Source organism: Centruroides vittatus, unplaced genomic scaffold (genome assembly GCF_030686945.1).
Source record: "Centruroides vittatus isolate TY-2023 unplaced genomic scaffold, ASM3068694v2 contig_2669, whole genome shotgun sequence".
Taxonomy (NCBI): Eukaryota; Metazoa; Arthropoda; class Arachnida; order Scorpiones; family Buthidae; genus Centruroides; species Centruroides vittatus.
In genome coordinates, this window is record NW_027121699.1 from 27,272 (window position 1) to 54,227 (window position 26,956).

General features: G+C 33.2%; 1 protein-coding gene across 1 annotated transcript; it reads right to left on the reverse strand.

The window, feature by feature from the left end:
• Nucleotides 1-1,744: 1,744 nt before the first annotated feature.
• LOC136971654 (uncharacterized) lies at nt 1,745-25,633 on the reverse strand. The gene is made up of 10 exons (XM_067266120.1): nt 25,561-25,633; nt 25,413-25,492; nt 21,800-21,913; nt 14,788-14,879; nt 10,502-10,595; nt 4,710-4,868; nt 4,477-4,609; nt 4,176-4,405; nt 1,799-1,872; nt 1,745-1,751 (listed from the first exon to the last, which is right to left on the reverse strand). The coding sequence occupies exons 1-10, from the start codon at nt 25,631-25,633 to the stop codon at nt 1,745-1,747; spliced, it is 1,056 nt and encodes a 351-aa protein (XP_067122221.1).
• Between the last annotated feature and the right edge of the window lie 1,323 nt (nt 25,634-26,956).

A 26,956-nucleotide genomic window follows, 5' to 3' on the forward strand; every position in this document is an offset into this window, starting at 1 on the left:
AAATAGAAAAACCGCATTAGTTCCCGTTGGTTTTAACGAATTTTGGGACGGTTTAAAGAAAATAAACATTCCTAAAGAGTGGATTGGAAACAAAAGTTTGACAACATTAGCTGAAAAAACACAGTATCAACCAGCATCAGTCGAGACTTCCGAAGAAATTTTCTCTTCAAGACTATTTCACCAGTGGAAAATATCTAAGAGGAAGAGGAAGAATAATTCCGAATAGAAAAACTTTTGAAATCGATATACTATTATCCTAAATCTCCAGCATCTTTTGGTGGTGTAAGTAAATTAGTTAAAGAATCTAATTTACCGCAATCTGTTGTTAAAAAATGGCTATCTTCTCAACTGACTTATACACTTCATAAACCTGTAACAATTAAATATTCGCGAAGAAAAACTAAGAGTTTTTATCCTAATGACTTATGGCAAGCCGATTTAATTGTATTAAAACTATTTTCTAAATTTAATAATGGAGTAAAATACTTACTAACTGTAATCGATGTATTTACTAAGTATTGCTTTGTGGAACCAATAAAAGATAAAAACCTCAGTCAGTTTTTAAAGCTTTTGAAATCATTTTTAGAAAAAACATTCCAAAAAATTTACAAACTGATAAAGGAAAAGAATTTTATAATAGATTAGTAAAAAATCTTTTTAAAACATTTAAAATTAGTCATTATTCTACTCATTCTGATACAAAAGCAGCTGTTTTTAACGTTTTACATTAGAAAATATTTTCGTGTACTCGGCAAGTGCATTTTAAAAATATAACTGGATAAAACGCGAAAAGAATGGGTGCATTCAGCGCTATAATGCTGCAAGGTTGGCTAATCTTGTTCGATTCATTAACAGATGTATTTTTGATTCAAAAACCATAAGCAGAACTTTTACACGTATTGTCTTTTTGTATTTGCAATTTTCTTTTGTTCTTCTACACTTACGATAAACTTAAATTGAAGATAAGTTTGTCGAATTTTAATTTACTTTTTTAATCATTTTCAAAAATAACCTACAAAAGAGCAAAATGTGCTGTTCTAAAGCGATTTATTGTAATCGAGTAAATATCCGCCAAAACAATGGCAGATTGCTTGCAAAAAGCCTTCAGATAGCGACGTCACGTAACACTACTTTAGCCATACGCTTTATTATAGCAACTGCAGCGTTGCCGTTCGCCGAATGCCTCCACATATGTAAAGTTTGTAAAAATTGATGCCGTGCAGGTTAATCTGAAGTTGCTGTAACACATAACTCAACGTTTCTATTTCAGCAACTTTCCAAGAATTATTTCAGTGAGGAAACAAGCAAAGGACAAAGTGTAGCCTATAACGAGGATTCCAAGTGCACCGTATAAATCTTCCACGGATAAAGGTTTCACCGCATCTTCAAAACTGGGAACATTAACATCTTTTCGATCTTTAAAAATTTTTGTCTCAAATATTCTTCGTATTCTAGAAATACACAAATAATTTGTAATGGTTGTGATGCTTTAAAATATTTGATCATTAGTAAATTATCAACTTACAGTTTGTTGAATTGTTTTTTATATGGAAATCCTTTTCTCATGGCATATCCTTTAAAAACTGTAAAAAGAACATCATCAGATTTTACATAGTTTGATCCATAAGCAACTGCAACAAGATTTTCAACGTAAGGAGTTCCGATAACCACCATTCGGTCTTTTATAATCATGTCGTAAAACAATTTATTTGTAAAAGCCTTCACTTTAACATGATTTTTATCTTTAGTATCTATCATTTTCATGTAATATTGTTTCATGACACTAGCTTTTTGTGACAATTTTGAATTCATATCCCAAATATGTTTTTTGCTTTTTTTGATGAAAAGTTCTGCGTGTTTTGTTCCTGACTCCTACAAAGAAGGAAAACAAATTTCATTAATTAATATTCTTTGAAAATCGAAATTTCTACAAATTAGGAAATACGGGATGGTTGGAATTAAATTAACGTTATTCAGACATGCGTAGAGCCTCTCCACTGAACAAACACAAACGAAACTCGGTACACATGAATGCAGTTCGTAAGGAAGAGATTTAAAAATAGAAAAATTTAGTTAAAATTGTTACTACCAAGGGAAATGTGGCGCTGCAAAGATGACAATTTTAAGACAAATGGATATTTTATTACAAAAATAAAATTATATTTTACATGTTTAGTGTATCTGCTCACTGTGGGATCGTTCACTGTCTATTACGTGTTTCTATCTTAAAAGCACGTTATGAACTGTCTAATGTTACTTTTCTGAAGGAATACGAAGAATGTCCCAAATGCTGTTTGTCACCACCGATAAGGTGTGCACACGCTCCTCTTAGCACAATCTTTCAAATAAATTCACGACCATAAATGTACGCTTTCGATCGAACACCGCCACATTTTACTCTGATGATAAAAATTTCAATTAATTTTCACACATAATCCTCTTCCTCGAGATCCAAATTGCCTACGTACCGTGTTTCATTCAATTCGGTTCAATAGGGTCTGAGAAGTGTCAGTTTGATTCTAAATTCTAACCATCCTGTAGATTTATCTTGAGCTCACAAAGGTGAAACGTGACCAAAATAAAATGTTCAGTTTGTTTACAACATACAATTGTCGCAATTCGAATGATTTCAACTTAAACATTTTATACATTTACGTTAAAAATTGAAATCTGTTGATAATTACATTTAGTCCTTTTAAAATTTCTGGTAAAGGAACCACTTAATATAAGACAAGACATCCTTTTAAATAATTTCTAATCAAATAATATTCAATTGCATATATACGTAATAGAATACTTAAAATAAAAATAATTATTTTCCTGTGTGAGCACCAGAAATCACCAATAAAAATAATTACTTAAATATATAAAACCATTTTATTTATGCAAAAATAATATATTCTGTATTTCCTGTTTTTATCAGTAAGAATGTTATTCAAACATAGAAATCTCCGCGAAGCATTCAACGAGAAATTTGCCAAAGTCACAGTTTTGGTCATAAACAATACCTTACAGTGATTTAAGAGACTAAATATATAATTTATCTTAATGCCTAAACAATAGAAAATAAGTATAACACGAGCAATTATTTATTGTGACGTGGTCACAATACCGGACTGCAATTTTTAATCATATTTGAAAAATTTATTTAATTTAAAATATATGCTTTCTACCCCAAAATTAGTAATGTCTTTCCCTGTACATAATCCTTTTCCTGTTAGCAACAGTCATGCCATTACAGTAGAGCATCGATTATCCGACCCCGATCAACCGTCACTTGGTTAACCAACCGCGTTCTAGTCGGCGAATTCAATGTCCGCTAGTGATGTGGCGCTACAATATTTGGCTATGTCTCGGCTACTTTAATATTATTTTTCTTAAATTTTTGCGTGTTTTAGCTGGCAACACTGGCTCCATCACGAAAGGGAGGCCAGTATTTAAACGAGGATTAATTTTATTTTACGACGCTATCCAATTGCTGTTTTTAAAACGTGTGCGAGATTTAGCGGCAAAAAAACGAGTATCAGCTGTCAAGCAAAAGAAAATTTTGGACTTCTTTTTTTAATGTATAGGCCTACTTTACGTAAAATATGTAACCCGAATATATATATATATATTGTTTTATACTGTATTTTTCAATAAACAGTACAGTACTGTATTTATTTTGTGCAGAATAAAGAAATAATTTTTAACGATACAATAGCGACGATTATTATTTTAAAAAAAACTTTGGTTAGGCTTAACATCGATGAAAAATCAACGCGAAGTAGGTTGATAGCGATATACTAATATACTATACTAATAATGTATTTTTTCATACTTTTCGGTTATCTGTTTTTTCAGTTATCCGACCAACCCCAGTCCCCAATTGAGTCGGATAATCGATGCTCTTCTGTATTTATTTACCTCCTTACAGGTGAAAACTTTAAGTAAAATAACGCGATTTTGCATCGGAATTTTATATACAGTAAATCCTCCTGCCCAACGGTTTCCATATCTGGTGTCGGATTTGATCTATCTCACTCCATTCTCGAGATTAAGAAAAGTCAGGCAGACCCACAACAGTGGGAATTTACAGGTCAACAATTTTTTTAAATTGTAGGCCAATAAATTTATATCGGTCAAAATAAACAATGTAAAAATGAAATAGTAGAACATTTAGATGTACTATTTACATTTAAGTATCGACTTAAGTATCGATGCGGAAGCAGTACACATGTATATTCTCCTCTTTTAATGGCTCCTGCTAATTCGTCGAATGTTTTCGGAACCGGTTCGTCAGTCTGTACGGCCATAAATGACGTCAATATTCCGGCGTAACCCCAGATCAAGACTGTTGTCATGAGCAACCAGATGCCAAATGCTATTCTAGAAGATGAACGATTCACGTTGCTGTTGTCGACTCCTGAAAATTAACGCCAAAGATTATAATTCATTATTATAAATTAGAAAACAGTGTATATTGTGTAGATTTACCTTGATACATTAACGTCGTCATCAGATACCAGTACGTTCTTCCTAAAGTCCAAGGTTCCCCTTTATTGTCTTTAATGAATTTCCGGAATATTAATCCAAAGACTGTAATGGTAAAGACCAAGGCCAACCAAACCTTTCATAGAACAATAAAAAAAAGTAAATTATACGTTTTAGAGGAAATAATTTTCCACCCGATTTAAGAAATTCTAGATGACTTATCAAGAAATTTCTACCTCTTTTGAGAACGGGTTCACAACTGTTTGCCAAGTGAGTTTCTTTTTGTGCCGTTTCATATAGAAATGAGTTAGTTCGACGTCCGAGACTGTTGAGAAGTCCACATCTTGAAATGTCTTGTGAGATAGTGCAATTTCATCTGCCACAATATCTGCAAGCTACATTGTGACAAAATAATAAACACACATTTTTCAGTTATTAGTACATGTACATCATCGAATTTCCGACAATTGTTGGTATATCTTCTTTTTTAATCCAGAAGAAATTACTAGAGAGAACTTGCAATTCTCGGCACCAGACTAGTTTATTGGGCAGTCACATTTGGCATTGTGTGTAAGAAGCGCATATTTATATTATGTGTTAGGCTTAAAAACCGAAATCACTCATTTGACGAAAAAAACGGCCACAACGCGTTTGGCTCAAAACGACCACAAAGCGAAATTCGTGACGTGGCTTTCATGGTATGTGACCACGATGCGTTCTCGTTAGGTTAGGCTAAGTTACTCGGACAAATTGAAATTGATTCGAATGTTTTAGTTAGGGTGCCTGATGTTGATCGGGGACGTGGAGCTCCCAGAAATGTTTTAGCTGTTGTTACGGGTGTGAGACCGCGGATTTTAGCGGGAAAATTTGTGTAAATAAAAGAAAACTTTCATTTTTTTCACAAATTAGTGTAAACAATCCCCGAGAGAAACAATTCCTGGCAAAGAAACGGAGCACAGGTCTCCGGCAACTATCAACAATTAGGTGGGAAAGTTGACACTTGGCTGTCAAGAATTCGCAAGTCATCGTCAACAACGGACAGCTTCCCCCACTAACTCTATAAAAGCTCGCGCAACCGGAACTTTGCGCGCTCGCATAGGAAGTTATTATTGTACTTGTGTCTGTCTCCATGTCCAGGAACGAAGTCTCGTCGGAGAGGACCTACGAGAAACTCTTCCACATCGTCTGCGACCGTTATACATCGAATGATATCGTCCAATCTCACACCCAGAGGTATTTTGTTAGGACCTTTGTAAACTCTCTCTCCTGCAACGGCATTAGGCTTAACGCATAGCCGTCTTAGTTAGAATTTGTAAACTTGCATATAGTTGCATTCAGGCGTATGTTAACCGCATTTACTCTCATAGTATATAGTAGAATAGCCTTGTAATCAACAAATGTTTTATTTGTTAACCTGTCTCCTGTCAATCCAAGACGCCTGTCGACTTACCGACGCACCTCCCCACTCACTTTTTTGCCCTCCTAGCCATCCGAAACGACAACGAGATTGGGTTTTACCAACCCGTGCAGTGTAAATGGTCAGCGAGGATAAATTCCTGACCCTCTGCTTATCTCACACGAGCATTAATCCGTCGGGTTTCTATCAGTTAGGGAACAAGGGTCTTCTTGATCGATTTTATGCTCGTAATGAATTTACAACTTCCGAGAGTAACTTTATTAACATTCAGGACGTACCCTCAACTTCACACTTCGCTCAGCATCCACGTTCACACCTGAAATTAAGCGAAGGTTTATACCGTGTCACTGTAAAACGTTTCTCAACGGAGGCGATATCGCTCCATGTGGGCGTTTATCCATGTTGGGGGTGATTAGTAACAATTTATATTTTGGGGGCGAGAAACAATTTTCTGGGCGATATAGTAAAACATTATATTAAGAATAATTAGATATTTTATTCGTTATATCGTACAATAACTAAACAAATAACATTATATTCGCACGTAAACGTTTAATTTTTTACAAAGTATATAATTATCAAATAAACTAATAAACCCAACAAAAGTTTTTTCGAAGTAAAGGGGGCGACACTATTTAACGGTTTTATTGAAGGGAGCGACGATTCGTGAGACGTTGAGAAACAGTGCTGCAAAAGATACTGTATTGATAAAAAATGTAAATGTCGCTTAAAGAACATAAAATGCAAGTCCAAACGTCACGGTAATAGTTCTTGTAAGAATAAATAACTCTGAAACATTCTTGTTCTCATAAAAAGGCTGATTTATTAATAAAAGTTCCTGACAAAACTAATTTACTAAAATTAATTACTGTTAGAAAACATTGCCATATCGAGCACCGCAACAGATTTTCACAAATGATTACATATTGTTGAAAAGTAACCAAATAACCTAACCAAACCAGAACGCGTCGTAGTCAAATATCATGAAAGCCACTACACGAATTTCGCTTTGTGGTCGTTTTCAATTAGCCACAACGCGTAGTGGCCGATTTTTTCGCTCAATGGGCGATTTCAGTTTTGAGCTTAACGTATGCACTACTCTTTTGTGGTGATACAACGATATGTGAAATTCTTAGTTTATTTTTGTTAAAAATAATCCCAGTTGGCTTCAACGACATAAAATAGTTTTAATGGTGTTGTCTAACGTGAACTCAGTTTTTATCGTCCAAGATAAAGTAGAATTGTCTTCTGAGTGGTCAGCCTTGCGTTAAATTCGTCTGTTCATAACCACAATCTTACGTATATTTTCTCATTACCATTAAAGTAGAACTGTTAAAACAAGGGTTTCAGTTTGTAATCAATAATTAATCAGACAAGGCTTTGAAACGAATTGTGCCGGGAATTCGATGGTGTACCTTTATTAGTTTGTCTATTTTATAAAATGAGAAATATCAAATAAATCAGTAAAATAAAATTGGAATTCTGAATTTTATCACATTGTCCATTGGATCAATTCTATTAATTATTATAATTTTTTATGCCCCACGAGTAACTACATGGTGCCTATTAAACGTTGCAATGAACACGTAATTTATATTTTATGTACAATGGAAATTAAATGCAATTCGATTTCTTCATATTGCGGGTGTCAAATGTGAGATGTTTTTCGTCACTTTTGCAGATTGCGTAATAGGAATATTGTCAGATGTTTCCAGCCACGTGGCATGGCTCTAAAGACTGTATTTTGCGAGAAGCTAAAGCGTTTTATGACACCTCGCTGTTTGCACGTTTTTAAAAATTTATATTGGTACAGTGAACCAGATCTCCCGTTTCAGGATTGGAACTTCACGAGAGAATTTATCACCCATATAACTATTGCAATTTATTATCTTCTGTAGAGACAATCTACTCAATGGGATAATTTATTTCATTTGGTAATTTCTTCGATTTTACCGCTTAAAATCCTATACAAATATTTAATAAAAATTATATCAAAAATATTTTTCATGAACTAAATTCTAATCGACAGACTTTTTCAGGAATATTTGCATAGCAATGGCAGAATATATGTAATTAACCGATAGTTTGTAAGTACCATTGACAGATTAAAAATAAAAGTGCCCCCGTAACATTTAAATTTAATATCCGTATTTACTTCTATATGTATCAGACCTTAAAGTGATTTAAATATATTTGTTGTACGATTATTAAGTAAAATTTTAACAATTTAACTAGTCTGATCTTAATTAAAATACGGTACATTTTCCTTCTAATAAGGAAATGTTTCTGTAAACATTAATTACAGAATCCTTTGTTACTCTACATACAGTGGGTGATCGGTTAACGAACATAATCCGTTCCAAGACTTTGTTCGCTATCCAAATTGTTTTTTAATCGATTACAGATTTACCGTAAGTTTTTATGGGAATTTGATTAATTCGTTCTACAGACTCCAAAAATAAAAATATGTAGTAGAAAAGTATATGTTTATTTATATGTATTAATAAAAATACATATATACAGTGTTGCATTTTTATCAGTCGTTTTTTTTTCCTTTGTAGGGGTTAAAGAATCTATCTAATGTCGATTGCTTTTCTCTCTTTTTCGGGATTTTTCAGAAGTAATTAATAGCATTGTAATGATAGAGATCCCCAAGCCTATTAATCTCAACCTGGTTTGGATGCCATTCTAAGACCGTCGTTCTGACATCCTCCCTCTTTTTCAAAAAATGTTTAATAGTAGATATCGACATTAATTCTCTTTTTCAGAAGAAAATATATTTCGCCTAGTTTCTTGGTGTTCTTCATTCAAAAGTTCTTGGCGTTCTTCTGTCGTCAGATCAGTTTCGGGTTCCATTATGAGCTCTTCAATGTTTTTTATTTCTCCAATGTGATTTTTGTTACCCTTAAGCTTCTTGAGTCTTCTTGATATATCTTTTTCTTATCTTTCTATCTTATTAATCTTATCAAAAAAAATATAGATATATCTTTCTTGATATATCTATATTTTTTTTTAGATAAGATTGAACTGCGGCTTCTGTAGACCTGTTTGAGCCATACTGCCCAGCAACATTAGGCATCTTCTGCCCCCTCTCTACCTTTGCTATTATACTCTCACCTTTCGAAAAGAAAAACTGGCGCAAAACTTAATTGTTGCCTGAAGACAAGACCAATCGGTATTCATTATTTTACATCGCTTCTTCTTGTGTTTGTTCTGTGAGGTGTTTGTTATGCGATCAGGTGTTCATTGTCCGAACATAAAAATCTTTCGCGAAAGTATTCGTTATTCGATTTGTTCGTTAACCGATCACCCACTGTATTTATGATTTTGAAATGAAAATAAATCGTTACAGCAACTTCAGTGAAATTCAAATCAAACGTATATTTTATAGCTTTCACCACATTACAGGATACACATGTTTATATTGTGTATAAACTTCAGTTAAAGGTCATACTAGTGTAAACCCGCAGATTTAGGAAAATTTTGAAATCAATGTAAATCACTTTTTTTGAAGTATTGTGAACATCCCCGATAGAAAACAACCCTCGCAGAGAATTGGATCGGATGTTGCCTCTAATGTCAACAATCAGGTGGGAAAGTTGACACATAGTTGCGAACGAAGGCGTCCGTTACGCAACAACTTGTCAAAGAATGCAAGTCATCTAAATGACGGACGATCGTGTGACACCTTTTCCACTATAATGACATAAAAGCGAGAGCCACCAGAAACGAGGCGATCGACAAAAAGTTGTACTTGTGATAGTGGACATTTCACTCTCTGCATCCCCGATCCTTCCCAAGACGACAGCGGATGGGGACTACAACAATTCCATACAGAATCCGACCGTCACATACAGCTCTTCATTAAGACTGAGATATTTTAGAATAGAAAACTCTGTAAACTCTCTCTCTCTCTCTGTGATATAGAAATTAGGCACGCGACATAGAAATTAGATTAGTCGCCAATTTTTGTGTAAATAGCCTATATTTTTCCGCATGTACGCGCATTTAATCGCGGTTAAACCATATTTAGCTTTGTTTATGTTCACGTACTGTACTTTAGATTTAGCCGTTAAACAAATATTTTGTTTATTTGTTAACCTATCAACTGTCTATCGTTCGGAAATCTGGACACATGTCGACCTCCCCATCGAAATAGCTTTCTTAAAGCCACCGAAACAGACACGGAGATCGGGCTTTACCAGCACGTACCGGTAAGTGATCAGATGAAATTGACCCATGGCTCTCGGCATATCTGACACTAGACCTACTAACAACGACAGACGTGAACAAACTTTGCAAAATATGTGATAGTTCAAGGCGTAAAAATCACTTCACGAAAATTTGATCTAAATGAAAACTCAAGTTTTCATCTAAACTAGTTTTCATTATGGCTTGAGAAAGATAGTTTTGAGGTTGAGCCACGATATATGTCCACATTAATGGGCATAATCTAACCCATAACAGTCGCGAGTAAAAGGTTCTGTGTAAACAGCGAGAAAGAAAAGGATTTAAAATAGATATTTTTTCTCTCTGTTCTTTGAATGCCGACTGATAAATATATAAAGAAACTGTAAACATATTTGTTAAACGAGAAAATAAAGAAAATACCTTTGTCTTCACTTGGAAAATCATAAAATCTGAATTTTCTTTAAGTCGTAATTGAAAAAGTGCAGGATGAAATGGTAATGTTGGCTTTTCACATCTGGAAAAAATAATTCCAGTATAAAATATATTCTTTCACGAATTATTAACGAAAAACATGAAATTAAACAAATATGGTTATCTTACAGTCCTTAATTCTAATTTATCATTAATTGTATACTCGGACACAACTTATTATTAAGACCTTATACTGGTGTTTTGGACATTGACACAAGGACGAGATCTGAATCAGAAAAAAACAAAACCGAAATATGGTATTTAAGAACACGTAAGAGGGAGCAAATAAGATTACCAACCTATGCCTACCTGTAACTATAAGCAGGAATCTACAAAAACAAGATGTAAATAAATAAGAAGATAATTTTGTCATCTAATATCAAATTTAAGAATTATAAATTGAAGAAAATATTGAGAAAAAAAAGGAAAACTATAGAAATAAAATATAGTGGTAAGTTTTTTGAAGATAAATATAAAAAAATAATTAAAAAAAAGTAGGTTATCCGTTACTTATAGAAAGAGAAGAACGAAAGAAAAAGTTGATAATAAATACAACGGACATTGAAATACCGAGCTTACTAAGACGAACGATTGAGTTAGGAAGTAACTACAATGCACCAATGGATAATGAAGAAAGAAGATTTTGCAGTATTTACTGAACACCTATTATAAAGAATCCCAGAAGAGGAACGAGACATAACAAGAAAAAGTATGCAAAACATTTTGGGTTTTGTATAATGTTTTGCATAAACTAACTAAAAAAAAACTTAAAGTTATAGCTTTAGGTTATATATATATATATATAGCTTTATCTAAAAGACAATTGGATAATATTAAAAAATTAAAATTTCTACAAGGGAGATAAAACGAAACAAACAATTATGGAGACAGAAAAGAAGAAAGAATTAATACAAGAAGTTGGATATAAATTATTAGAAAAAGACCCAAGTAAATGCGTGTCAAATTGTTTAAATTTAAGGAACATATAGAAATAAGAAAACAAAAAAATAATAATTTAATTAATCATTCGAAAGGTATGGAAATTAATTACCACTGGTACAATTTAACAGATGGCGCTAAAATAAATTAATACGTATTAAAATGTCATCACATGATTACTGTTGTAAAAGTGTCGAATGAAGTATAATGGAATTAATAATGTTGTAAATTTGTGGTGTAACCCATGCTTTGGGAATATCTATACATTTGTTCGTCAGCTTATTTAATTATTGGATGTTTTAGTGAGTTTATTATACATTTTTGGTGGTGGAAACAATTTTTTAACTTGTGAGTATAAGTGTTGTTTACAATTTTACTTATATTAGCCATATATCAATAAGTTGTGTACAAAAAATTGTAATTTTAGGATACCAGTAAATGTGAGGAAGGTTTGCCCTCCCACCCATGGAAATATTGTTGTAATTCCCACCAACGTATATTGTAAGTTCCTCCCCCTTGTTTGTAAATTTGTTGTTGTCATACATTGATGTCGTGTTCTAGATAGTTAAACATAAAACTTTTTTGTTTTTAGCACTGAGGAGGGGTTGGAAAACATTAGACCAGCCCGAAATGCATATGATGTGTTTTTAAAAAATAAAATCAATTTGCCAATGATATTGCTGTGAGATTAATCTACCAAGGATTACAGAGGCTAAATTCGTCATATTATTTACAAAACACAGATTTAATGTCAAAAATAAAAAAGGATGATAATACATATACGCCATTCCTTTATATTAAAAGTACATACGAAAAATATAGAAATGTTTTCAAAAATATGGTGTAGTACTAGCAGCCGAACTGAAAAATAAAATAAAAAATAATGCCGGTATTAATATTAATAAACTAAAAATAAAGAAAAACTGGACGAAATAGGTGTTGTATATGAGCTGAAATGTACATGCAATAAACACAGGTAAAACAGAAAGGCAAGTCTGAACTAGGATAAGAGAGCATAAAACAGCAATTCGTTTAAATTATAACCAATCACCACGGACAGCTCGTTGGAATAAATACGGATGTGTAATTAATAGTAATAATGTAAAAATAATTCACAAAGAAAAAGATAAGTATTTACGAAAGTTCAAAAAACATTTCACGTTGTAAGTGCACATAGCACCATTAATCTAAAAAATGGGATGGAGATAGATGACATGTGGGCGGATTGGGTTAGGGCAAAATAGCGCGAAAACGGACAAAGCTGTTAGAACGATGCCTCGAGGGTATGATAACGATAAAGCGGGGAGCTGTATTTTTCAGCAAAAGAGGTCAGTTCGTTATAAAGTAAATCATTTGAATGTTGTAATTTTTGCAATACTTTTGTAATATCTGTATGTTTTCCCTAATTTAGTTATGTATTATTTGAACAGGGATGCAGTGAAACAAAATTGCAGCCGAAATCCATTGTAATGTAATAAAGACTAACGTTTGTAAACCTTAATAGTTTTGTCTCTGATGAAATGCGGTTTTAGTTTAAAAAATAATGGTTATCTTCTGTCTTAACGTTTGAAATGTTTTAATTTTTTAAGAAGTTGTTCTTAATGTTTTTTTTCAAAAAACAATTTTTTGTTTGGGTAATACGCTTTAATTGTATTAAACCGAAAAAATTGTGAAATCCGGAAGTTTTATAGACCAAATTTTTAATTATTTTCTCTCCTATTGCTTAAGGAATTAGTGAGAAAAAATTTTCTGCTGGGGAAAAGTTTACAACCCTCTTCTAAAATTTGTAAACATTCTCTTTTTCCCAAACTTGCAAAAGCTCGACTTGCAAGATAAGTTTACAATTAACGTCTGATTTAGTCACTTTATTTTGGTCCCGGGAACACCTTTAACCTCCACACCTGCTTCAATAACCTTTACCTCCTACAACAAGAGATCACATGACGTATTTTCCCACCGCAAAGCTATAAAAGACGCTTCTTCCCCCCCTCACAGGAGTCTCTCATCGAAGGCCAGACCACAACATCCAATAACATCCAGGGGAGGCTACAAACCGCCGCATCTTCGAGCCTCGTAATATTATTAACCGCGATCCGTGTCTCAGTCGCGATATTTATACCTTTGTGCAACCTTTGGATGTCTTTGTGTCATTAAACAGGGACGAATTCGAACTTCCTGGAATCTTCAAAGAGGTATGATAAACAGTAATGTAAACTCTCTCTCGGCCCCCTACTCGTATTAGCAAGCTAGAGTAAAAAATCAAAAAATCTCGATGTTAGAGTTTGTAACCGTTAATTTTATTATTTTTAATAAATCTTTGTTTCATTGTTAATGGCGTCATTTACTCGTATATCGCCTACGCCTTACCGTCGACCTCTCTCACCTCCCTCCCCTCGAGGCCAATAGAATCCCGACCCCTCGGGACCATAAAACGTAAACCAGCCATCCTCTGACAAGTGGGCAGGCCCCTCCCGACCTGTTGCCTGACCAAAAGAGGTACAACTTCGTCCTACCTCCCTGGCTACCCACAAAATACATAATGTCCTTATAAAAATGTAAATTTGATAAAGACACAAAAACATTTTTATTTATTTGCTTGAATTCACCGTATATCGAGACACTCGCATTCTGACGCGAGGCTAACCGTGGCGACTCTTGGATGTGAGAAAAGAAAAATAGCCTGTTAATTTAATTACAGTTCGTATAGAAAGCATTTTAAAGTTACAAGGGGGTGTTAATTTTCACCTATGACATACGAAAATTCTGTCCGTTAAATCCATTGTTCGCCAAATAGAGGTGTGTTAAATCGATATTTTACTGTAATAACAAAAAATAAAAAATTTTACTGTATTTCATGGTCAATATAACGAAGAATTGTACAATGTGAAAAACGCTTTGCAATTTTAGATTTAATTACTAAATAATTTGTCTCTAGAGAAAGGCATTAGGCACCATCTCTTATTAAATTTAATTATAATTAACAAATTTAATAAGAGATGACGCCGAAGGCCTCCCTTTAGTGACAAATTTTTTAGTTTTTAATTAAATATAATCGCGGGATTTAAATTTATTTAAATCCCGCGATTATATTTAATTAATACATTTGTAAAGCCAAACAACCACCGGATTAGAACGGGCTACTTTCTTCTAATCCGGTGGATGTTTGGCTTCACAAATTTATCGGATTTATGACGTTTGCTTATGAGTTTTAATGTTTTAAATTGAAGGATAAATTGTCTCGACGATTAAGTTTAGTCTCGGAAGAAAATTTTAAAAAAATTCATAAAAGATTTTACCTAAATTTTAGGGCGTTATAAAAGATTTCCGAATTTTGTAGGTGCGAACCGAAGTGATACTGTTCACAACTCAAATTCATTACTATTCCAGGCTGCAAAGAAAAAAATTATTCAGACATATAAAATAATATTATTTATATATTATTATGAATTGACGGGAACTGATAAATAATAGTAACAGGTAAAAACGAAACCATACATCACACATTTTATTAAAATATTTTAAAGCGAAATTTTTACTTACATAATCGCTTTTCCTCTATGTACAGCAATTAGACCTATTTAGGAAAAGTGTATTTTCTATGAAAAACCAAATTGGTTTCAGTAAGGGTTTCATAATATCCCACGTTCCTACTCTCACGTATTAATATATACCACACCTCTGTCAATCGGGTCCAAAACCTGGTTGATATAATTGCGTATTTCCTTTTCTTGTTCCATTCTCACTGATTTTTCGGCATGGATTCCGAAAATAGAGATACGTACTGTACATTTGAATTATATTAATTAATAAATCTATTAATTTGTCACAGGTTTAATTCGATAATTTTGTTAAGAAGGGGAGTCGTGTGGGGCATTCGAACAAAGTATCGCTGAGCACCGATATCTTTTGTTGTTTGTATGTTACTGTTGATCTCGGAGGTTAAATAGTACAATAAATCCAGATATACCACAAAAACCTTACAGATAGTCTCGACGTACTGTACGTATGCTGTATTCTTAAACACGTCATTCTTTATGTCGTGAAAATTTCTTATATGTTAAAATACACCATTTTCTGTAGAATTACACAGATTTCCTATAGCTCTTCTGATGCTGTTTAGCGGATATCAATTTCTAAAACATTCCTTTTTACGGAGAAAAAAAAATTTTTCATCCTAAATAGGTCTGTGCTTAAAGGGTGCTTTTATTATTAGAGAACGACGACAATTTTTAACTCAAAAGTTCTAAATTCTAAATTGTAGGTTACGTGTCTGCACCCTACGTAAGAAATAGTGAGGTGTTTCTTTAAATTTAACTAGTAAAACCATCTAGTACACGTGTGGATTGCCCAGAGCGGCCGCCATTACCAATGAGAGTTTTTAGAGAAGTCTGACGCAACAACAGATTTATTCTTCGTTATCGGCTGTTCGACGTTCACCTAGAAATTGCTTAAACAAGTGGGTCTCGTTCGAGAACAATCGCGACGTAATATTACTTGAGTACATTATAAGTCTTTCTGTCTAAAACATTTCAGAACGAACCAAAAAATCTATTTCTCGTAGTTTACTACTAAAAAAAGCAAAAGAAATTTCGCTAATTTCGAAAGTAGAAATGAGTTTTATAAAAATTGCAACTTGTAATAACGAGAGGCACCTTTATTAATTTCTACTCGCATTCGGATACGACATATGACATTCCTTTATCTCCCCACCCCGTCGACCTATTAACCGTCATCAAAATTTAGCAGAATCAATCTCTTTAATACCCAATACCCGAACCTCGTGATTTATTACTTATAATCATAGGCTTTTCAGTGAAAGTAAGTAAACACGAAATGAAAAATTTTCTGCCCGTACAGAAAGCTTAAATTTCAAATAATCCGAATAACCCCGCCCTAACCTTTTTAAAATACGTAAAATTATTCGTCACGACAAATTACTTACGTATGATAGTGCAATCTTCCAAACAGGTCTTGTGTCTACAGACTCTAAAATGAATAAAAACAATGTTATTGTTGATGCAGTGTTAAATTAAAAATTTTAAATAATTATACGATTTTCTGACAGAACAATTTAATAATTCTTTATTCTGAATCCAAAGATTTAAACAGATTCGAAATTAAACGATGAATTTAGAAGTTATACGTGAAAAACTTTGCCTTATATCTTCTATTTAAAGTAAATAATGTAATCATTTTGGTGTATAAAAAGGAAAAAAAAATTACTATTATTGTTCTTAATAAAGTTATTTGTCTTCTTTCACAATTATTTATATACCAGAATCCAGTTTTTAAATTAAAATAACCGAAGAAAAACAGAACATAGTAAATGTCTTTTATACAGATCTTTCCTTGGCAAATGGATGTCAAATCGATACCATCGAGAACCCAACAACAATTAAACAAATATTAAACTGCTCGACATCTACAATTTAATTAAAATATCTAACTCGATATTGTATACTTTACACAAAATAAGACAATTATTTCCTTATTCTAATATAAATTTCTGTCCTTCCAGGCCTTTTAGTGCCGAAGGTCCTAGTGGACCCCATCGATTAACGTTTATCCTCTCTCTATATAATTATTAAATTGTTTAATGAGAAAATTCAACAAAGTATGTATATTTATCTATAAACAATATTGGAAATTGAACTACATATTTTAAATAATATTATCTAAAGGAGTAATTGTTATAGTTCGTCGCGATTATATTATATATTGAATGACATATATAGAGATTAAATTAAACGATAACGAATTCCCAACTTACAATTTACCTGACACATTTAATAATATTTTAATTTAAACTGCTTTTTAGCAAATTAATTTTTCAAACTGTTTACAGAAATTTACTTACTTTCTGTCCAAACAATAGGAAAGAAACATAACAGTAGAAATTTAACCAGTTTCATCTTGTATGTCTCTCCGCTGTTATTATAATTACAGTATTCGATGTGTGGTTTACTCTGTAGTTTCTAATATTTTTAATTTACTTCTATTTGCATATTCGATTATTTATTTGTTTGACTTTTGTACATAATTCTTATGAAGATGGAACTGAAAATAATGACGAATGGAAATTTGATGTTGGGCTGGTTGGTAACTCTCCCTCAAAGTTAATTTATGTTTATAATATAATACAAATAAATGTGCAAATATCGATAAGTAATAAATATCAAAAATTATATTTCATACAAGATAAACAGAACGTTGTTTAGTTAAACTCTGACCGAGTAGATTTTTACTGGGGGGCATGCAAACCGGGTGTGCCAAAAAACTTTGCTTGGAATTTAAAATAATATATTAGATAAACCAACACAAAAGTATTATGTACAGTACAAAGTCAAGACACTACTAATTTGAGGTGGAAAGCATATATTATAAATGAAAAAGTTATTAAAAATATTATGAAAAATTGCAGCGCGGCATTGTGATCGTGTCACTATAAATAATTTCTCGTTTTATATGTATTAGCACGTATTCGAGAGATAATATTAAAGGATAAGATCAAGATTATAAACAATTCACTATTATAAGTACAGTACATATTTATTTTACTTGAAGTTATCTAATAAATAAATTCGTAAATAGTAAAACGATGGTGACTTGCACGATTCAATTGTATTTATTTGTTTTTCTTATTAATAATACACACGCACGAATAATAATATTGAAATTTAGTTTATATAGCGGGGTGTTTGCGTGACAGTCACGGGCGGATCTATGTTTTTCGAGGTCCAGTGTTTATTGAAGTCCAATGGGGCCCCATTTACAATAAAACAAGTAATACTATAAATGAGCATTATTATTATTAATATTTACTAATTTTACTATACGATAAGTGCTCATTAATAATGAAAAAGTATTAAAAATTTATGATGATAATTCACTTTTTGTGGGCCCTTTACACTTGGAAGCTTAGGGCTTAAACCCTGTTAGTCCTTACGTAAATCCGCTCCCGCATGTTAGTATGTGTATGTGTGACTATGAGGCACAATTTTGTTCACCCTATTTGAAGCTTAATAATTTCTCTGTTTTTTGTCAAAATTTTCTAAAATTTTGCAGGGAGGATTGTTTATTAATGCGATTTATACTATTAGATTCCCGTGACTAAAGGTCGAGAGATGCGGAGATAAAGCGAATCGGGTGTATCTTCAGTAGGATCAGATTATTGACAATTTTACTCGTTATTAGCATTTACAACTTTTTATAAAACCCAACTCTATCCTCAAAATTAAGCTTTTTGCTATTTTATAATAATTAACGATATAAAATGCTTTTTAATTAAACTCTCCTAACAGATTGCCTTCACACGCAGTTTTAAATGTTTCTGGGAAAGTTATGCAACTCATTGGAGGATTTTTTCACTGGTTGTGCGGCGTTATTTCCTTTTCGAAACTCATAAATCATAATACGCTCGACATGCTTTTAATCCGAAGTTTTATTGATTTTACTTTAAAAAAAAAATGTGAAGTAAAAAGTTTAAAGTAACCTTCTAAACCAGGCCTGGCCAACCTAAATTGTTTCGCAGGTCACTTTGATCACGCGTAACATTACGGTGGGCCACAATTTAAGCAAACATGCTGTTAAAAAAAGTAAAACAAATACAAAATGAATAAGATTTTATTGTTATACCAAGAGTTCGTACTCGCACTTACGCATTATAACAATGACACATGCAAATTTTTATTTGTTTAATTGTTTTGGTGTACACATAACGGGGAACAAAAGTTTTAATAGATATATAACAGACATGGGCAAATGCGGCTCTTTTTGAGTTACATGTGCTCTTGCTGAAAGTGTTAATTTCTGTTTTTTGTTATTATTTTTACAATTTTATTTTTGTAATTCTGTGAAAATACGTTTGTTAATAAAATTCAATATTTGTTTTATATTATATTTATATTATATAATAAAATTGTGCTTCTTACCATACTATCCGCCACGACAGTACAGAACTGCGGCTCCCATGAAATTTGCAAAACCTACATTTCCACCCAGCGAGAGGAGGTAGGCAAGCGAGAGTTCGGCTCCCACTGTACTCTCGCTTGCCCACTTCTGATAATATCGCTTAGCGGTCACACGATTTAACGTGACGAGCCGCGGGTTGGCCAGGCCTGTTCAAACGAAGAATACAATTTTATATTACCTATTAACTTTGTTAAATTTTACGAATGTTATCAATATAACAGCAGTAATATCTACAAAGAAACACGTGTCGTGAAATACTTTGAAAAATGTCTATGACAATTTCGATAAATGAAATTCTTTGTGTTTTTGGCCAGGCGTTTTTCTCCCCAATATATCTGCTTCCTTTTAACTCAAATTTAAATGACGTAATATTACTCGGCTCCTTTCGAACAACGCAGACAACAGCAATGTCTTTTTTTTGTCACACTGATATTCCGTGTCGTAAGCTGTTGACAGCTTATCTTCAGCAACTTCTATCTATGCACAGAATTGAGAAAGATTCCTCATCTTCCATAAACCTGTTCGTAAGAGAACTGGAATTGGTAGGTTTTTCCCTGTCGGAACCAGTCTAATTGCTGATGGCACATTGGGATAGATCGGCGTTTTTCAAACTATAGGTCACGCCCCAATATTGGGTGGCGTGAAAATTTTAATGGGTGGCGAAACGATACTACTACTCGCAGACGATACTTGTAGGCCTGATACTTGTATTTTTGAAATATCCTCTAAGAACTAGGAACAATAGATGCATCTGTTTAGTAGCGAAAATTTTGGCTACTTTTTCGTTATAATTATAATTGTAATTTAATAATAAAATGAAGATTACAGAATGTAAGTGCAGAAAATTGCTTTCTATTTTCTATTTTGAATAACATCAAAGTAGATGTTTGATGTATGGTCGTAGACATAGAGTCATTTAATTTGCAACGGTTTTGAAAATATTCCCGTGTTATTTAAACATTTAGTTTTATCGTCGTAGGTAACAATAAATTATAAGTCTATAACGTATTTAACAAGTCTATAACTAATTTATGTAAATAGTTTAATTTTTAATAAAATCTATATTATTCACTATATTAAACAATAAACAAATAAGACAAATATCTAGGGCCGATAATTTGCAGAGACCGGTTGTTAAAGGTTGATTAATGACTATAATTATATATCTTTTTATATATTTTTCGTTATACCGAAAACTCGTTTATCGTATAATAAAAGAGTCTCTGCTTGTGTAAACTGCTATTTATTATTATTATCGGAAAATTTTTATTTTATTTTTATTGTGAGAGGACGCTTTTTCGCGTGTTTTTCGGTCAGTCGTCCCGAAGTCCTATAATATAAGGTTACTTCATACCGCCGGTTTAGCCACTTCCTGCCAGATTCCGGATTTACGTCATCCGTATCGAGGACTGCTTCACAACAGTTAGGGAGGGAAGAAATTTTGCAATTTCACTATTTTTGTTACTTTGTTGAGAGTTTTTAGACTCTTAATTTTCGAAGGTAAATATATTCTATGGTTATTGCGATAGCTGTTATTACAAGACGCAGCAGCATCTTGTAATAACAGCTATCGTAACACAAAGTTATTAAAGAGGAAAGTTGGTTATTTTAGATTTTTTAAAGATCTAATAATAATAAGAAGAAAATGGATTCATAATTGTAAAAGAAAAGACAAAATCAATCCTGATTCTTGTGTTGGTGTTCACATGTTTTGGATTAACTCCGCAGAAACGGGATTCAATACGCTCGAGCAAGTGTGTTAGCCATTTATTATTGCGCGTTATCATGGAGGGTCTTAAGTGTACGTTAACGAAAAAGAAAGTCCTTAAGTCCAACACCACCAAGCTTAAGGAAAGGATAGCTGCTGGTATTGATGTCGCAGACAATACTCAAATAGAACTGTTCCAAACCAAAATTAAGAAACTTATATTTTACGAGATCTTTTCGGAATGTAGCGATATAAGAAATTAAAATGTACTGTACGTAGAGGAAGAGCAATCTATCGAGAAGACTATTGACGAACTTTGGTTAACGGTCTAATCAACGAATTAATGCCACAAGTAATGCCGATAGCTTAAGATCACAGGTACCGGATGTGAGACTTCCGAAATTGTCTCTTCCGACTTTTAGTGGAAATGTTGAGGACTGATTATCGTTCCAGGGTCTGTTTAAGGCTAGTGTGGACAATAATTCTAATCTGTGGAATTGTCAGAAATTGCAATATTTAATATCATCCTGTAGAGGTTAATTACAGAAAAATTCGATAAAAAATACTAGGAGTTGGTGGGAACGTACCTTAAAGAAAGATGAGCTAGGCACGCTGGGGACCTTGCTTACCTTCTTGAAGGATCGTGTGAGAACTCTTCGAGCCATCAAGTTGCCACCCAAGGAACAGAGAAGTGTTTCGTATCCAAAGGTGACATCGTTGGATCTGGTGGTAATATTTGTTTTCTTTGTAAGAATGAGCCCTCATTATCTAAGTGTTTAAGGTTCACGCAGTTGAGCACAGAAAAGGATAGATATGGTAAGAAAGGATAAGACTATGCTTTACTGCTCGACACCAAGCTAAAAACTGCATGAGTTTAAGTAGTTGCAGAATACGGGTAAATTACATCATACCATTTTACATATCGATAGGGATTCCGGAATGTCTTCACCCATGAAAACTGGGAAGGTATTTAGTCCACCCTTGACTGATGCTCCTATCTTTCAATCGATGCCGTATGATTTATCGAATCCAATGACCACTACTTGGGCTGGATTTTTTGATTCTTCGAGTGTAACCGGAGTAGGTCTAAAAGGAACTAAACTGGTTTTACTTTGTACTGCTATAATCAAGGTAAGCGACTCATCTGGAAATTTCGTAACTTATCGAGCTTGGCTGGATAGCGGTTTTGAAACATCTTTTAAAACAAAAGACTACTAACGATTAACTATGTTTAACGAAAAGCAATGCTAATGTTCAGATTTCTTGCTTGGAATCTTACAATGCTGTGATTGCTGCTGAAATTGAGTTGAACTTTATTCCCCATTTTAGTTTCGACTTAAAATTTAGTACAAAGGCATTCGTGATTAAAAAAATCATTTCGAATGTACCTAATGTTCCTATCCCTCACATTTTCAGAACAATTTTAATAATCTAGTTCTGGCTGACCCAATTCTTTTTCGAAACAAGACCAGTTGACATTCTACTGGGTGTTAATGTTTTCTTTACAATGTTAAAGGCAGATATAATCCGGAGAAAGGAGACACTGCCGTTTGCTGTTTGCACCAAACTAAAATGGATAATTGCTGGAACTGCATTTCTCAATACCATAAATCAACCTACATTCTCTGCGAATAATATTCAATTGATCACTGAAGAGTTATTTGAGAAATTTTGGGCATTTGACTCTGTCTCAAAGGCAAGGAGACTGTCTAAGTTAGATCAAGAATGTGAAGATTATTTTCGAAATACTCATTACCGGAATAAGAGGGCGTTATGTTGTAAAGTCTCACGACATAACGTCCAATTTTAACTAACGGTTATTTTTGTTCCTTTAAATAAAATATAATACAAAATATTGTAAATTTTTATAAGATTTTAAAAAGCAAAGATGGTCGATACTCAGATCACTCGATCTAATTCTTATTTTAGTAATGAAAAGTCTCGCTACCGAGAATGCCTTTTCCGATTCATTGATGTGGTTGGAATCGTGTTTAGGGCATTTAAGAGAAGACAAATGTTATGTGTTTTTCACCTGTACCCTGGAAGATTTCTTGTTCGTTTTCGAGATGCTTTGCAGTACTTCTTTTATTCTCTAGTATTTTTGATTCGTCTACCTCGACTGCTTTATTTGAAACATTATAGCTCAATGATTCGGTAGTTCGTTTGTCTTTAATAATCAGGTTATGAAAAAAAACTTTACACTTGCAGACTTCGTACTCGTTTGTATCCTGGCCCAATTTGCACATCTTGGCGTTACGCAGTTATCGAAGCTACTAAGCATGGTTAAAAATTAAGACAGCGCAAGCACAATTATTCCAGATATTACTGGTGAAGAACATTGAGAATCCTGCCACAAATAAGCTACATATTGATTATTGATCATTTGTGACGTGCCATAACGAGGAAAAATTTTAAAAAATCTAATAAGTAGATTTAAAATTAATAAATACAGTTGCATTCTGACAGTTTAGGAGATAATTATACTTTCTATTCGCAAAATTTCCTCAACCTTAAGAAAAAATAAGAAAAAAGAGAATTTTTAAGAAATTTGCGGGATTTTCCGGGATATTTCCCGGGTTAAATAAACAACCGTGATCGCGGGATTCCGTTTGAGAAACCCTAATTAATATTTCATGCTGAAGAATGAGACAATCCGACGCTAAATCACACGTGTTTAAATGATACAAAATTAACTTAATTTAAAATTCACAATTAAATCTCGACGAAACGTGCATAAAAATAACAGAAAATATTCTTTAGTTTTTAAGTCTTAAAACAATTTACTTAGTCAAATAACTCCCAACGAGTGGCTAATTGATGGAATCGTTGGAAGCGTCATACGATATTTTGGTGTGTAGCATCCACCAGATAAACAGTGTGAGTTTGGTGCTCTGTAAAGTGTGCAAATGCCTGTAATCTGACTGCTTTACACTATTCAAATATTTTCGCCGTGGAAGCGGTTCCGTATTCGACGATACAGCGCTTCGATTAGAGATATGCATATACGAATTTATATTCAAATATACAATCTTATCGTAATTTTTCACATGTATAGCAATTTGTAATAGAATACACAATGCGGATATAATAAAAATGTTAATTTTAAGTAATTAAAAGTACGTTAAAATAATAACACAACAAATAAAAATAATCGCATAATACAGTGATTCTCAACCACTGTGCCGTGGCACTTTAGTGTGCACCCACTGCAAATATCCGTACATAAGCGAGGTCAGACAAATAGTTTAATCGGTTCTACGTTCCTAGAGCGCGTTTGGAAATTGTAACCAATGTCACGGGTAGTTACCAAGGAATTTAAATCACCAACGTCGTTTAAAAATCAGTTATGACGTCACTGGTTGTACCGCGATACTTACCAAAGTAACGCTGTGTGCCGCCAAGTTATTAAATTACGAAAAGTACTGGCACAGTATCGAGAATCACTGGCACAATATCTATTTATAATTAAAATAAAACAAAGGAAGCTGCGTTTGCACGGTTTCCACGGACATCACGCCACCGAGTGATTCCTAATTACATATCATTTATAATAATGTATTTAAGATGCGGATCACATAAATGTCAGACGAGTAACACAATCAAAACGTGCAGAAACGATTAGCAATTAACCGAGCTTTATTTATAAGGAATAAAGTATGAAATTATCCTTTCAAGGACAGAAATAATCCTTTCGAACAATTCTGTGCTTCTCTTAAATAATGATTTAAGTCTTTGGCATTATAGGCCACGGCACATCGTCGAAAAATTTGTGATTTTCGATTCTTTCTTCTGTACGACGTTCCTCGAGATTCTGAAATTGTCAACGACAATAATTAATTACACTCGTCGCAACTACTCGATACAATTACCTTACTTAAACTATATCAGAGAAATTGCGATAAAACAAACAAGTAAAAAGTGATACGTCGATAACTTTAAATTTCTTATCAATGATTAAAATGTAACTAAGTCAGTTACTGAAAACCGTAATCCGACGTTCGATTAACCGTAATGAGTTAATCGTCAAGAGATTCAGTAAAAAAATGCTCTAAAAGTCATTTGTTTCAAAAAACCAGTGATGGCGTACAACATTAATTGTAAAAAATGTTAGATATTATGATGTAAGGTAATGTGAAACTTGTAATATATCAAAATAAAACAACACGACATATAAAAATATCACGTAAAATGTATAGTACAAATATCAGAAAATTAATTACATAAAATGCATAATAAACTTACTTTCTGTAACAAATCCTGGATTGTTTGTTTGGCATCCTGCGGTAGTTCAAAAGGATACGTCAATTCCACTTGTTCGGCAACTGCAATGATATTTTTATATTAATCCTCGTTTCCTTTATTTCTTAACGACTTCTGAATCGATACTTACTTCGGACTTTTTCGTTTATCGGCAATGACTGGAAATACTCAATGGTCATAATTTGTTCCAGGTAACGGTTCATCGAAGTATTTCCCACCAAACTCTGATACAATACAACTCCAAACGCCCACCAATCGCAGTAAGCGTCTGTAAACCATACATTGATTTCACCAATAAAACAAAGAAATAAAAAATCCATTAAATGTAAATAACATTTCTTACCGTATTTCTTCCATTGAAGAAGTTCTGGGCATAAATAAAACAGAGTGCCGCAGAACTCGTTTGGACAGCGTTCGAGCTGAAAACAATAAAATCGTCACGTCACGAGAAAAGTACAGTTGAAGAAGAACAAGAAGAGGCGTACAATACTTACTGTGCACAGGCCAAAGTCAATCAAATGCGCTTTGTTGTTCTTATCTATTAAGATTTATTTGGAGCTTATTTCTCTGTGAATAATTCCTATCGGAGAAAGCAAAATAATTTGTCACACAGTGTATATATACGTAAGGAAATTTATACGTAAGAATATATTTAGATAAAGCACCTTTTTTGTGAATATAAGCGATGGCCGAAGCGAGTTGTGCACCGATCCTCTTAGTTTGGGTTTCCGATAATATTCCATTTATTTCTAAGAAGGCTGTCAAATTCTTTCCTTCCACATAATCACAGACGAAACAGTAACTGAAGAGCGCGAATTGTTTATTACTCGAAACATATAACATATTACGAATCAGTAATATCAAAAAACGTAAACCTTACCTACTATCAGTTTCGAAGTTACCAATAAAACTGACAATGTGAGGATGACTGGAAGCACGGCGCCAAGCAATTCCTTCTGTGACAATGTCGAATTCCTGTAAATAAAAAGGTATACGAAATGCGAAATTAATATATTGTGTATTAGTTGTTTATGGTATATTTTGAAAAGTATTAACAACAATATTATATAAATGAACTGTGGTTTTTCAGTCAACCGTACACACTTTACGTGCCAAGGATAAAATAAAGTAGTACATTCTTTAATTCTACCAACGCCCAAACATTGTATTGTTTTTTCATAGAAAGAATACCGAAAACGAGGCTCGATGCATACCTGATTTAGTAAAAACGGTCGTTTCTCGATGGCTTTGACAGCGATTGTTCTGTCGGAATTTTTACACCGAGCCACATAGACTGTACCGAAAGATCCATTACCAATTTCTTGGAATTCGTACTTATCTTCGAAATTGTCTAAACGTTCAAGTCCAAATTCAAAATCGTTTGATTCGCATTTCTATAATTATAAAATATTTTAGTTGCAAAGTTCGTTAATTGAAAAACAGAAAAAAAGCAAAAAAACTCAAGTGTTACCGTTGAATCGGAAGTCTCTTTTTTTACGCAACAACAGCGCAAAAGTTTACAAAAT

Excerpts from the sequence above, each read along its gene's own strand:
- LOC136971654 (XM_067266120.1), bottom strand. The coding sequence starts at position 25,633 with ATGAACCGTTACCTGGAACAAATTATGACCATTGAGTATTTCCAGTCA. Across the intron at positions 21,914-25,412 it reads TCCAGGATTTGTTACAGAAA|AAAACAAATATTACCACCAG; the intron begins GTAAGTTTATTA and ends ATTCTTACAAAG. Across the intron at positions 4,869-10,501 it reads TTTTCCAAGTGAAGACAAAG|CTTGCAGATATTGTGGCAGA; the intron begins GTATTTTCTTTA and ends GTCACAATGTAG.